The sequence below is a fragment of the Drosophila navojoa genome, chromosome X, assembly GCF_054131105.1.
Source record: "Drosophila navojoa isolate 15081-1374.11 chromosome X, UAZ_NAV_1.0, whole genome shotgun sequence".
In the NCBI taxonomy this organism is placed as follows: Eukaryota; Metazoa; Arthropoda; class Insecta; order Diptera; family Drosophilidae; genus Drosophila; species Drosophila navojoa.
The window spans coordinates 32,157,848-32,170,220 of NC_142895.1; the positions used below are offsets into that span (position 1 = coordinate 32,157,848).

At 39.2% G+C, this 12,373-nt stretch overlaps 1 protein-coding gene and 1 long non-coding RNA gene across 3 annotated transcripts in view; one reads left to right on the forward strand and one right to left on the reverse strand.

The window, feature by feature from the left end:
* The window catches only part of LOC149090861 (uncharacterized), a 93,822-nt gene that overhangs the window by 77,232 nt on the left and 4,217 nt on the right, over nucleotides 1-12,373 (forward strand). The window lies entirely within an intron of this gene.
* LOC108655518 (uncharacterized) overlaps nucleotides 1-12,373 on the reverse strand; it is a 96,433-nt gene that overhangs the window by 36,140 nt on the left and 47,920 nt on the right. Inside the window, exons 5-6 of one of the 2 annotated variants that reach the window (XM_089264612.1) lie at nucleotides 11,783-11,995; nucleotides 11,582-11,731 (exon numbers count right to left, since the gene is read on the reverse strand). In XM_089264612.1, coding sequence (XP_089120738.1) covers nucleotides 11,582-11,731; nucleotides 11,783-11,995 — 363 coding nt within the window. The remainder of the gene's footprint in view (nucleotides 1-11,581; nucleotides 11,732-11,782; nucleotides 11,996-12,373) is intronic. The other variant, XM_089264613.1, reaches the window with a different exon arrangement.

Below are 12,373 nucleotides of genomic sequence, written 5' to 3' on the forward strand. Positions count from 1 at the left end.
TCGCTGCCAATCACTCGACGCTAATTAAACTCGGTATCCCTAAAGTTTCATCCGTATTTTACCGGGAAAATATACGATGTATTGATGGAAAAAATCAGGACCTACAAAGAGGAGCTGATGGAGGTCGAAGCCACCGACCCCGATATAGATGCCGACGAACCATCCACTAGCATGTATTGGCAAATGCCAGCCGAAATATCCATGGAAAAACATACTCAACAGGAAGCAATGTTTTCACGCAGAAGTCCAATGGATATAATGGTAGAACTTGTGGAAAAAAGAGCTTTAGCATTAAAGCAGCACATGGAAGAGGTGTATGCCAATCTAGAGCTTAAGAACCAGGAGGAAACTCTGGACTGCAAAGAAACCCTAGAGTTCCTATGGAACAAAGTCCAGTCAACGCTTACAGATTTAGAGGTGAAATATGATAAGCCCACCCATGAAATCGACATTGTCAAAGAAACTTAACAGAAAATTAAGTGTATTTTACAGTATGAAAGAAGACGTTCCAGAGCTACCAAAATCGGATCCTCCTAATTTTATGGAGATCCAAAAGACTGGCCAAATTTCTTCAATGCGTTCTCCGACATGATTCACAAAAGGAAGGATATCAGTGGCACAAGGAAACTGAACTACCTAAAATCATGCCTCAAAGGAGATGCCCAAATGGTAGTGAGCCATTTGCTAAATGGATCATCTTCTAGCTACAATTCGGCGTGATAACTTATATGTAAGCGCTATGAAAATAAGTGTAAGTTATTCGCAAGCGCCGTTAACCAGTTAGTGGACATGTAACTGCTGGAAAACGACGATGAAAGCAGGATCCGCCAATTCTTGGATAAAGCATATGAGTGTATTCAGATCGCCAAATTGGTAACGATGCTGATGTAATATTCGCGCAGATTTTGTTATGAAGATTCTCGACAGAAGACCTACAACTTTACGAGCAAGAGGGCCAGAGAAATGCAATCCTTGAAAAATGTACTAGAGTTTATTGATCAATTATATAATTCAATAGACGCAGTACAGAAAAGGGCCGTCCAGACGCTTACGGTTCAAAGAAAACGAGCTACAAAAGATGCCCTTTTGGAAACTGGATAGCCACGACATCACAAGGTGCTCAAGATTTAAAGCAGAGCCAGTTAAAAAACGCAAGAAGTTCGTAACTAAAAATGCTCTATGCTTTAAATGCCTAGGCGCCCATTGCATAAAAGATTGCAGAAGAGATTTGGCATGCAAGTATTGCACCAAATCACACAACAATTGGCTTCACGAGGAAGCGAACAAAAACGAGATCTTCAGTAGCAACTGTCTCAAAGAAAGCAACGGACAAGATACGTTGCTGGCAACTGCACTTATTCGGATAAAAAATAAGTCTGGAAAATACGAGCAGCTAAGAGCTCTCATCGATGGAGGTTCGCAAAGAACATTAATATCGGAAGAAGCTACATAACAGCTAAAACTGCGCAGAATCAAAAGGAACTTGGAAGTTCAAGGAATTTCACAAAATGTTGCATTCTAAAAAACAGCGTTTGCTTGACAATCAAGCTAAGGATGTCGAGCAAATTCGTTACCACCACGTAAGCACTTGTGATGCCAAAACTGCAAAGAGCTCTACCGAGCAAGAAAATTGAAATGGAGGCCAATAAAGACTGGATGGGCCCAGCAGAATCGATGTAATCATTGGCGTTGATTTGCTTCCCTTAATAATGTTGGGAAATGTTAAAAAAGGCAACGAAACACTGGGACAAAAACGGAACTTGAATGGACTGTTTCCGGCAATATAGCTAGATATATAGCGCAAACAGGCTATGGCTAATCATGCAAATGGAGAACAAATTCAAGAAGCACCCGCAAATACTTAAGGAATATAAAGACTTCATGAATCAATACAGCTAGGTCATATGGAACTGGTAGACACTATCGACCAAGGCAAATACTATCTGCCACATCAAGCAGTAATCAGACCAAACAGCCTGACTACTAAGTTGAGAGTAGTGTTCGACGCTTCAGCCAAGACTTCTAATGGATTAAGTCTAAATGATGTGATGCTAGTCGGGCCCAAAATACAAAAGGATATCTTCGATATCTTAATAAAATGGCGACAATGGAAGTATGTGATGACAGCCGACATCGAAAAAATGTACCTCCAGATTAAGGTCGCCAAAGCTGATCAGGAATATCAGTACATCCTCTGGAGAGATGACCAAAAAATGCCAATAAAGGAGTACAAGCTGACTACAGTGACATACTGACTGCATCCGCACCATTCTTAGCTGTTCGCTGTCTTCAGGAATTAGCAAACCAACACTGCCAAGGAAACAATCAGCTAATGAGAACAATCAAAGAAGATTTCTACATGGATGACCTTATCACTGGTGGCAACTCGTTAAAGGACTGCATCAACACTCAAACCGCAATCTTGGACATCATGGAAAAGGCAGGCATGCATCTAAGAAAATGGGTATCAAATGATGACAGAATCATTGCTAGAATTGAAGATGGCGACTCAACCGAAAAAATAATCATAAACAAAGACCAAACCCTTGGGCTACAATGGGACCCCAAAAAGGATGTCTTTACCCTTGTTGTCGATTGCCCAAAATTATAGCGCATTAATTTTTCTTAATTGGCAAGAATCTTCGATCCACTGGGATGGCTTACGCCAGTCACGCTGCAAGGAAAGTGCTTCAAGAGCTATGGAAACTACCGCTAACTTGGGACGAAGAACTGGAGCCTAGTCTCGTCAATTACTGACCAAAATACGCAAGTGCATTACCAGAGCTAGCCAGAATCAATATACCACGCTGGTCGGGAAAATCGAACACTGATCTAACGGAGATACATGGATTTTGTGACGCATCAGAAAAAGCGTACGCAGCGATAGTGTATACAAAGGTTGGAGACAAAATCACTTTGCTAGCAGCGAAAAGCAAAGCAACCCCCAAATTGGAACTATGTGCAGCCCACATACTATGCAAACTATTAGATAAAGCTCAAGCATTAGTAGGAAATCACATCAAATATAATTAGCACACACACACGCACTCATACAACTAAATACACGTACACACATACGTATGCAACACGCACATACACATACAAACAAACACACGCATACACACACACTCACATATACAGGCGATTGCGCTTGGGTTGCGCTGCAGTGTTGGCAATATTAGGATAATTTATTTGTTGAATACTTAAATTTCTAGACGTACGATGGTAATGAAACTTTCAGAACGTAATCATAATGTTAAAATGTATGTGTATACCGATGCACAAGTCTCTAGTATTTGATATACGACTTTTACAAAGATGATGGTCAGGGGTTGGATTTAGGGGTGGGGAGTAAATTTTAACGAAAACCGAAATTGTATAAAATGCATTTTAATATACATTTTAAATTTGGAGACTCTAGCTTAATATTAATAATTTTTTAAGTGATCTTCGATAAGGTTTTTTATCGATAAAAAAGCATCGGAATGAATTATCGTTTTTTAGTGATAAACTCGATATGCGCGTGATATATACGGACATTAAAAAAAAAGTTGAAGTCTCTAGCTCTTATATGTTCTGAAATCGACGCGTTCAAATATACGGACAGACGGACGGACGGACGGACGGACAGACAGACGGACAGACAGACGGACAGACAGACGGACAGGGCTAAATCGACTCAGCTCGTCGCCCTGATCAAGAATATATATACTTTGTGGGGTCTGCCACGCCTACTTCTGCCTGTTACATACATTTCAGGGTATTAAAAACTACCTGAGCCCACTATTAACAAGGTACTCATCAATAAATAAGCTAATAAGTGTGATGGCTTACATATTACGATTTATTGCAAAATCAAGAGGAAAGAAGTATCAGCCGACATACCTAACAGTCGAAGAACTAAGGCAAGCCAAAACAGTGATCATAAAATCGAAACAAGAGCTTAATTTTGGGCAAGAGATAAATTTACTCAATACGATGTAAGCTAAGAGTAAATTACAAGCGCTCAACCCATTTCTGGATGGTGACGGGGTCTTACGTGTGGGAGGCCGCCTCCAAAGCGCATTGGTGCCATATAATGTGAAGCACCCAATTGTAGTTGGAAAATCACATCGTTCTTGGCTAATTATAAACAAAACACATACGGAAACCCTACATGGCGGACTGTAGCTAATGAGAAACCTCATTCAAAGGGAGTTCTGGATTGTCGGCTTACGGAACATGTTGAAGAAATATCTACGCGAATGCGTTACCTGCATCAGGTACAAACAGGAAATGGCCAGTCAGTTAATGGGAAACTTACCAGTGTATCGAGCAACTGGCGATTACCCGTTCCAAAACACTGACATTGATTAAGCTGGGCCTTTCCAAATTAGATGTTCCAAAGGAAGAGGCCAAAAGTCATACAAAGGGTACATATGTCTATTTGTATGCATGGCCACAAAAGCTCTACATCTGGAAGCTGTCAGTGACTTATCATCAGATAAGTTTTTAGAAGCTCTACATCGATTTTTTGCAAGACGAGGCAAAAGTGAAAACATGTATTCAAGATATGTTTACTGCCCACTAATGAAAAAGATAAGTAGGGCGACTCTCCGATCGAAGAAAAACTCGATCGGCAAAGTCTATGACCGGAAAAGCGACAATTTTAAGTCTACTAATGATGTTGCAAGTAGCAAGTACTACAATTATGCCTGCTATAAATACAGCCACCAAACTCAAAATTCAGGATATGGATCCACAAACAGCAATGCTAATGGACAACCTTGGTAAAGTGGAAGTCGTTTCATCAAGCTGGCAGATGCTATTTTACTACGACATGCAAGCTTATTTCGAAAAGCTGAATTCATGAGTAAAACAAACATCATTTGCGAAAAATTGGGTGATTTCAACGAATACTGCACAACAGTGAGCAGCACAATAATGTTAAAAATGAAAAACATTAGAGAGAAAAACAAAATTATCACCCAAACGGCCAACAGATCAAAACGGTTCATAAAGTTTTTCGATATTGGCACTGCAAACAGATTGGAAGAAAAGATGCAGACAATAATCAAAAACGAAAAGCGGATAAATGATTATGTCAGTAACCAAACATCCATAATCAATGCAACATCAAAAATTGTGCAAACAACCAAAGAGGAAGTTAATAAAAACTTTAAAAAAGTTACAAGGAAAATAAACAAAATGACAAGCACTATGAAAGAAAACTTCTTCGTTTACAAAGAGTCCATAAAAATCTTTATGTTGATCAACCAAATGAGAAGCTAGATTGAGGAAACCGAAGATCTCCAGTCAGCAGTAATTGCTTTGGTGTCGGATATTAATCAAGGAAAAGTGCACCCATCGATAATCGACCCAAAGATGTTCGCCGAACTCAACAAAATCCAACAGAAACTTCAGAGGAACCAACTTCTCCCTGGCGAAAACTCTCCAAAGAGCCTTCAGTTAGTGTACAAACTAATGAAAGCGCAAGCCATATTTAAAGACAACATGCTTGTCATAGACGCTTTCTTCGAAGCAGTACCCATACCACTTGACTGAAATGGATGTCGGTCAATGCCGGCATGAAGACGAAACCACATACCTATGCGAAGGAAGTTAGGTGTGGGAAAATGCAGATGACGAAAGTTGTTAAATATCTCCCTTAAAACCGAATAAGAAGAAGTCGTGCAAGATGATGAACTACGAGGAGGACACGTTCGTCAAAAAACTCAATGGAAAAAACCACGGGCTCTTTAAGGTGTTTGAGAAGAAGTCAGCTCACATCATTTGCGGAAACTACGAGGACATGGTCTTGTTGCCAAAGCAAGACATAATCGAGCTATTCGCTGAATGCTCAGCCAGGATAGGTAAAATGAACAACATAACTCCACAGGACTTAGTATCTACAAATACTGCGAGATACATTGTCGTAAATAATTCAGTGGAGCTACGACGGGTACAACAGAGTATTAAGGATTTGCACCGTCAAAAAGTACACATTGAGGATCTTCTCCTCCACACAATGAATGGACATATTTCTTTGGGACTAGTAATAATTATAATATCTCTATTTGCCTTGTACCTAATTAAGAAAAGAAACCAGAGACAGCAATTGTTAGCTATCACCTTCTCTGGCTCCCCGCAGAATGTTCATGTAAAACTAGAAATAATATATGACTCTGACCCTTAGCGACAAGATAACGTAAGAGACGAGCGCTGAGCCTTACAAACTCAGCGATAGGATAAGAATAGCTAATAGACCAACGCGGAGTCTTACACACTCAGCGATAAGATAAGAATATGTAATAGCCCAATGCAGAGCCTTACACACTCAGCAACATATACACTAGATTTAAGAGTCGAAAATATGCATAAGTTTGGGTATACAAACCCAGGCTCAGAATAATAAAAATGAATACAAAACTAAACACCATCATAGTCAAGTGTATTCGTTCATTAAAGACAACCTCGGCCAGAAAACCAGACTTAAGTAATACTGATCTATTTCTGTAGACGAGCTAAAAAGTCGTACTTTTGAGCTCATTAGCAATCTCAGAAACTGTAGATCCAAGACTGTTCAGTTTGAGGTAATTACCATACTTGCCTTTAAGTTTCTTTCTCAATGGTAAGCAAATTAAAGATCATTCTGTGGAATGCCAAGGGAATTCTAAACAAAAAAGAAGCGTGGTTAACAAATGAGACCTCACTTAAGATTGCTAATTATAGCTGTTACAGAACAATCGTACGATCAGCAAAGGAGAAAGGGTAGCAATCTTCATTAAAAGAAATATTCGGCACTCTCGGGTTCCTCTTCCAAATACTAAAGTTATTGAAACAATTAGCGTAAAAAACAGCTTTTTCAAGCTGACATACGTAAGTTCTGTAGTGCAAATGGAACATTCATTCTGGGAAGTGATTTTAATTGCAGACATCAGTCATGGGGATGCTCTAGAGCGAACTCATGAACTTATTAAAATAAAAGGTAGACAGCAGAAACTTTTATCTAATGCTTCCCTCGAAACGATCATATCAGCCCGCAGGAAGTCACGGGTGGCCCTCAACTTTATACATTTTCCTTATCAATCGTCCCGTCTATATATCTAGCCCACGAGTGTCTGATCACTTTAAAGTGCTTCTTTAGATCTCTGTTAACCTTACCGTGTCCGCAAATTACTTTTACTTCAATATAAAAAGAGCAAACTGGGTAAGATTCGCTCGTTTCGTCGATAATTCGTTTCCTCACCCAATCTCAAACACAATGTCCCGCACAGAAGATGTTGATCACATGATTAACTTTTTTTCTTAAGTCTTTCGTGAAGCCAAAGATGTTAGCATCCCAAAGGAAGAAGTGAAATTTTCCTTAAAGCCACTATCGCAAAACATTCTCAACCTTATAAAGAGTAAAAACATTCGACGGAGCACTAAAGAGATACTAAAATTTAGAAATAAATTACTATTGAAACATTAGATAAAGGTTCTTCCCCTTTTGGGAAACTCTCCAAAATTAGTCAATAACATCAGCTACTCGACGGACGAAGATAGGGCCGAGGCGTTGGCTCAATCCTTTAAACTAAGCCATACGGTATCTGCTGGGCTCGGCGATCCGGTAACTAACACAGTCGTTGATGTCTCAATTCTCTAAGTCGTACAATTACCTTTAGGGCCACTAAATGACTAGGAATAATTGGCAAGCTATGCTTAAAAGCCTTTCCTCCGAAGGGTACAAGGTATATTACTTGCATAGTCAATAAATGTCTAGAGTTATGTAATTTTCCGTCTGTCTGGTGATGTGCCAAAATTGTTCCTATATTAAAACAAAATAACCCTGTCAAGTTGCTCTCTTCCTATAGGCCTATTAGTGTTTTGTTGGCAGTCAGCAAAATCCTTGAGAAGGTAATCAAAGATAATTAACTAATTTGATTGATTGATGAACACAATACTGTTCAGCCCCCAAGGAATCAACATATTCGCATACATATTCTTGTAGTTTTTAGTGTTTAGCGTTTAATTTAATTTAATTAGGATTGTAGGAATTGTTCATGGGGTTTCTTTCTTTCTTTGTTTTATTACCCCAAATAATAATGTTATCGCATATGCCATATGTCATATATGTAAATAAATATCGGAGCAGCCTAAACCTAAAAATTATTATAAAATACTGTTCACAAAAATCTGTAGTGTAACACAGAGTGAAATAAATTTAAATTGAAATCGAAAAATATTCTAATTTGCAAAAAGACGAAATGGAGGAAGAAATTATAAAAATCAGTAGTGACGAAGAGTTCCAGGACACGGAGTGGTGGGCGTCGCAGGCTGGGCCGGCAGGGAGCACTGTCCCTGTCCCTACCCCGGAGACCGTGGCGCGGACAGAGGTTTGAGGGTGAATGGCATCGGTAGGACGGTGCAATACGAAGCCGCGCCTAGTTGCGGAAACAGGGAGGCAGAGAAGACGCGGCAGCGTCACGCGGATGACAAAGAAGAGATCACCGCGTGTGACGGTGCGATATACACTAGAGCCGTGGAGAATTAGCGATGGCTGGCCGACTCTAGAGGATGAGGGTGGACTACGTAGGGCCACCGCAAGGCCGCAGAAGCGAACACCAGACGCTCCTTGCGCGAGCGTCCAAGAGCCCATCCGAGGTGGCCGGTAAACAGTGGATGCCTCACCGCGGAAGCAACCGTCGAGGGGAGCGAAGCTCATGCGCGACATAGCTGATATCCTGGACGGGTGGAATTCCGACATGGCGATCTGTATACCAATGGAATTCTCGACTTAGATCAGTTTTTCCAAAGGCTTGAAATGCAAGCCGGTATACTTAATATCTGCCAACTCAAAATGGCACCGAGCGAAAAGGCTCAAATAAAAAGACACTATTGTTGCAAATATATTGCACGTCATATCAAAGAGTATATTAAGAAATGTCCAAAACGCCTAATTTCTAAAATAACAACACACATAAAGACCCCTACGACAAGGACTGAGACACCGAGCATATAAACCAGATAATACCATCACTAGACTTCAGGGACAATAAAAAGAAGTCATCGAACATTCAACGAATATGGTCGTACCAAGACAGTTCATAGACTACATTAAAAAATATAAGATGAGTCCTTTATACAATTCAGATGATTATTCAAAAGAAATAAAGTTTAGATTAAAAGTTGTATATAAAAGAACTAGAATTATGTTAGAAAATGCTAAGGCTTATAGAAAAGTAGAATATGATAAAAGAGCTAAGATACAGTACTTAATAGAAACGAAGCAGTGCATAAATTAGACCTAGCATACAAAGTAGAGGTGCCAAACTACCGATGGTGGGCCCCATCGATTGAAGACGATAGTAATTTCCAAACCATCGATAGAAGTCGATAGTACCATCGATAGTGGTCGATAGTCGCAATAAAAAGTAGTGATTCTTGGCGTTAAAAATTTGAACTTATATGAACACTTCAATTTTGTGAAATTACATTTTAAGATAAAAGCTGAATTGACTTAAAAGCTAAAACCTAAAAACTATTAAGTTCTGTTTTTTATGGTAGTGATAGATTTTTGTTCAAAAACAGCAAAACGTTCACATTTTCTCCTTTAAGCTGTGTCCGCCTATTAGACACAATTTGTCCCGCCTTGCTGAAAGCTCTCTCCGACTCCACAGACGTAAAACAGACAATAAACAAGTAAGAAAGCTCTAGTCGAGACTGCTCGACTACGAGATCCCCTGAACCCTTCGAGCAACTGATATTTCAATAATAATTCGCACATACACACGCACACACACACACACACGCATACAAACAAACACACGCACACACACAAACACACGCATATACAGGCGATTGCGCTTGGGTTGCGCTGCAGTGTTGGCGATATTATGAGAACTTATTTGTGGAATAATTTAATTTCTAGACGTACGATCGTAATGAAACTTTCAGAACGTAATCATGATGTATAAATGTATGTGTATACCGAAGCACAAGTCTCTAATATTTGATTTACGACTTCTACAAAGATGAGGATGAGGGGATGGATTTAGGGGTGGGGGGTAAATTTTAACAAAAACCGAAATTGTATAAAATACATCTTTATATACATTTTAAATTTGGAGACTCTAGCTTGAAAGATGTAGGAGATATAATTTTTTAAGTGATCTTCGATAAGGTTTTTTATCGATAAAAAAGTGTCGGAATGAGTTATCGTTTTTTAGTGATAAACTCGATATGCGCGCGCAATATACGGACATTTTAAAAAAAAGTTGAGGTCTCTAGCTCTTATATCTTCTGAGATCGACGCGTTCATACATACGGACAGACGGACGGACGGACAGACAGACAGACGGACAGGGCCAAATCGACTCAGCTCGTCGTGCTGATCAAGAATATATATACTTTGTGGGGTCTGCCACGCCTCCTTCTGCCTGTTACATACATTTTAACAAAACCATTATACCCTGATTTTCCATTTTCAATGGGTTCAGGGTATAAAAAGACTCGGACAGAAATTGTTTTTGTCGCGTATGGATAGCTCGCTCGCGCTCTGAGCGAGCCAGTTATTTAAGTTTTCGTTTCGCTCAAGTCAAGCATTGCCTTTTGCGTATGCATGGGTAATCACACGCAATTGTTGCGTTAAATATGTATGTATTTGCATGCACACAAAGATCATTTCTGTTGAGTTTTTTAGTCAAACTGTCTTTTGCTGAAGGTCTTTGTGTAAGTGAAAATCGTATTATTCTTTACGCGACACTCATTTGAGATCGTGACACCAATGAGTCAATGCGAAGCGCTTGACCAAAACAAAGAGAGCCGCTTTTTATGTTATGTTATGGAGCTAAGCAGATTCAAAAAAATGATCAACTATCATTTGCAAGCTATGATATAAAATTAAGAAAAATTATTATTATTTATCCCGCGCCTTTCACGATACTATTGTCCACTATCGAGACATTGAACAATCGATAGTTCAGTCGCTCGATAGTATCCGACCATCGATAGTGCCATCGATAGTTTGGCACCTCTAATACAAATGCTTTTACAAGTGATATCCCACAACTGTGAGCATCGCGTCCACTGCGTACACACAATCAAACATATGTATACTTATTTGAGAGACAGAGAGCAGAGAGCATCGAGAGAGACAGAGAAAGTGAGAGAAAGAAAGAGAAAGGGAGAGAGAGAGAGAGAGCATAGAAGCATATTTTGATCAATCGTCGACCATCTCGGCCGAGCGCGTGAAGAGAAATGATTTTCTGTTCCCATATATTTGTTGTCTCCAGCTTTTATATATTCCGGGATCGACGCGTTTAAACATACGGACAAACGGATCAAAAATATATATACTTTGTGGGGTCTTCGATGATTCCTTCTGCCTGTTACATACTTTTACACAAAACCATTATACCCTGATTTCCCATTTTCAATGGGTTCAGGGTATAAAAAATAAAATAAATAATTGGTAACTCTATTGTCAGTATTCAAGTAAATGTTTTTCTGAATGAAATTACCCGTCTTCTCGGCTAGTGTATAGCAAAAATTTATTTTTGTCCTGATTGAAATAAAATAAAAAGTCACCGAAATCTGTTTTGTATATAAAACAAGATACCTGTGCATTAATGAAATGGAAGCACGACGTTGCTCAGTTAAATTTGTTGTTGTAATCCTTATACAGGCGTCTGCGTTATCTATGGTGTTTTGATGTCGTATGCAAAAGTTCCGTTGCATACGTTCAATAACTTCACAGCATTCTAAATTGCTATTTGAAGAGTTAGCTTATTAGATACAAAGATCTTATTTATTTATATACCTGGTAAATGGCTTTGACAGCTCTACGACATTGGCATCACATAGCCGATGAGGTAAGGGAACTGCGTCACTTCCGTTGTTAGGTGAAATCGAGATAGCATCAGAAGTTAAATTTGTAGTTGATTTATCCCATGGACATATCGACCTATCTGCCGGTACTGGTAGGACGTCCCCAGTAGTTTCTAACTGAACAAGCTTTGTGCTCGGTGATTCTCTGCGTAATATAAAAAAATGTTATAAAAAATGTACTATTTATTTCAGATATGGAGATCAAACTTACAGTAGGTAAGCTTATGTTTTTATACCCTGAACCCATTGAAAATGGGAAATCAGGATATAATGGTTTCCTTAAAAGTATGTAACAGGCAGAAGGAGGCGTGGCAGACCCCACAAAGTATATATATTCTTGATCAGGGCGACGTATGCCCGTATGTCCGTATGTTTGAACGCGTAGATCTCAGAAGATATAAGAGCTAGACTCTTCAATTTTTGGTAATTGTCCGTCGATATAGCGTGCATATCGAGTTTATCTTTAAAAAATTATAGCTCATCCCGTTAATTTGCTGTCGATAAAAAATCTTATTTTAATCTC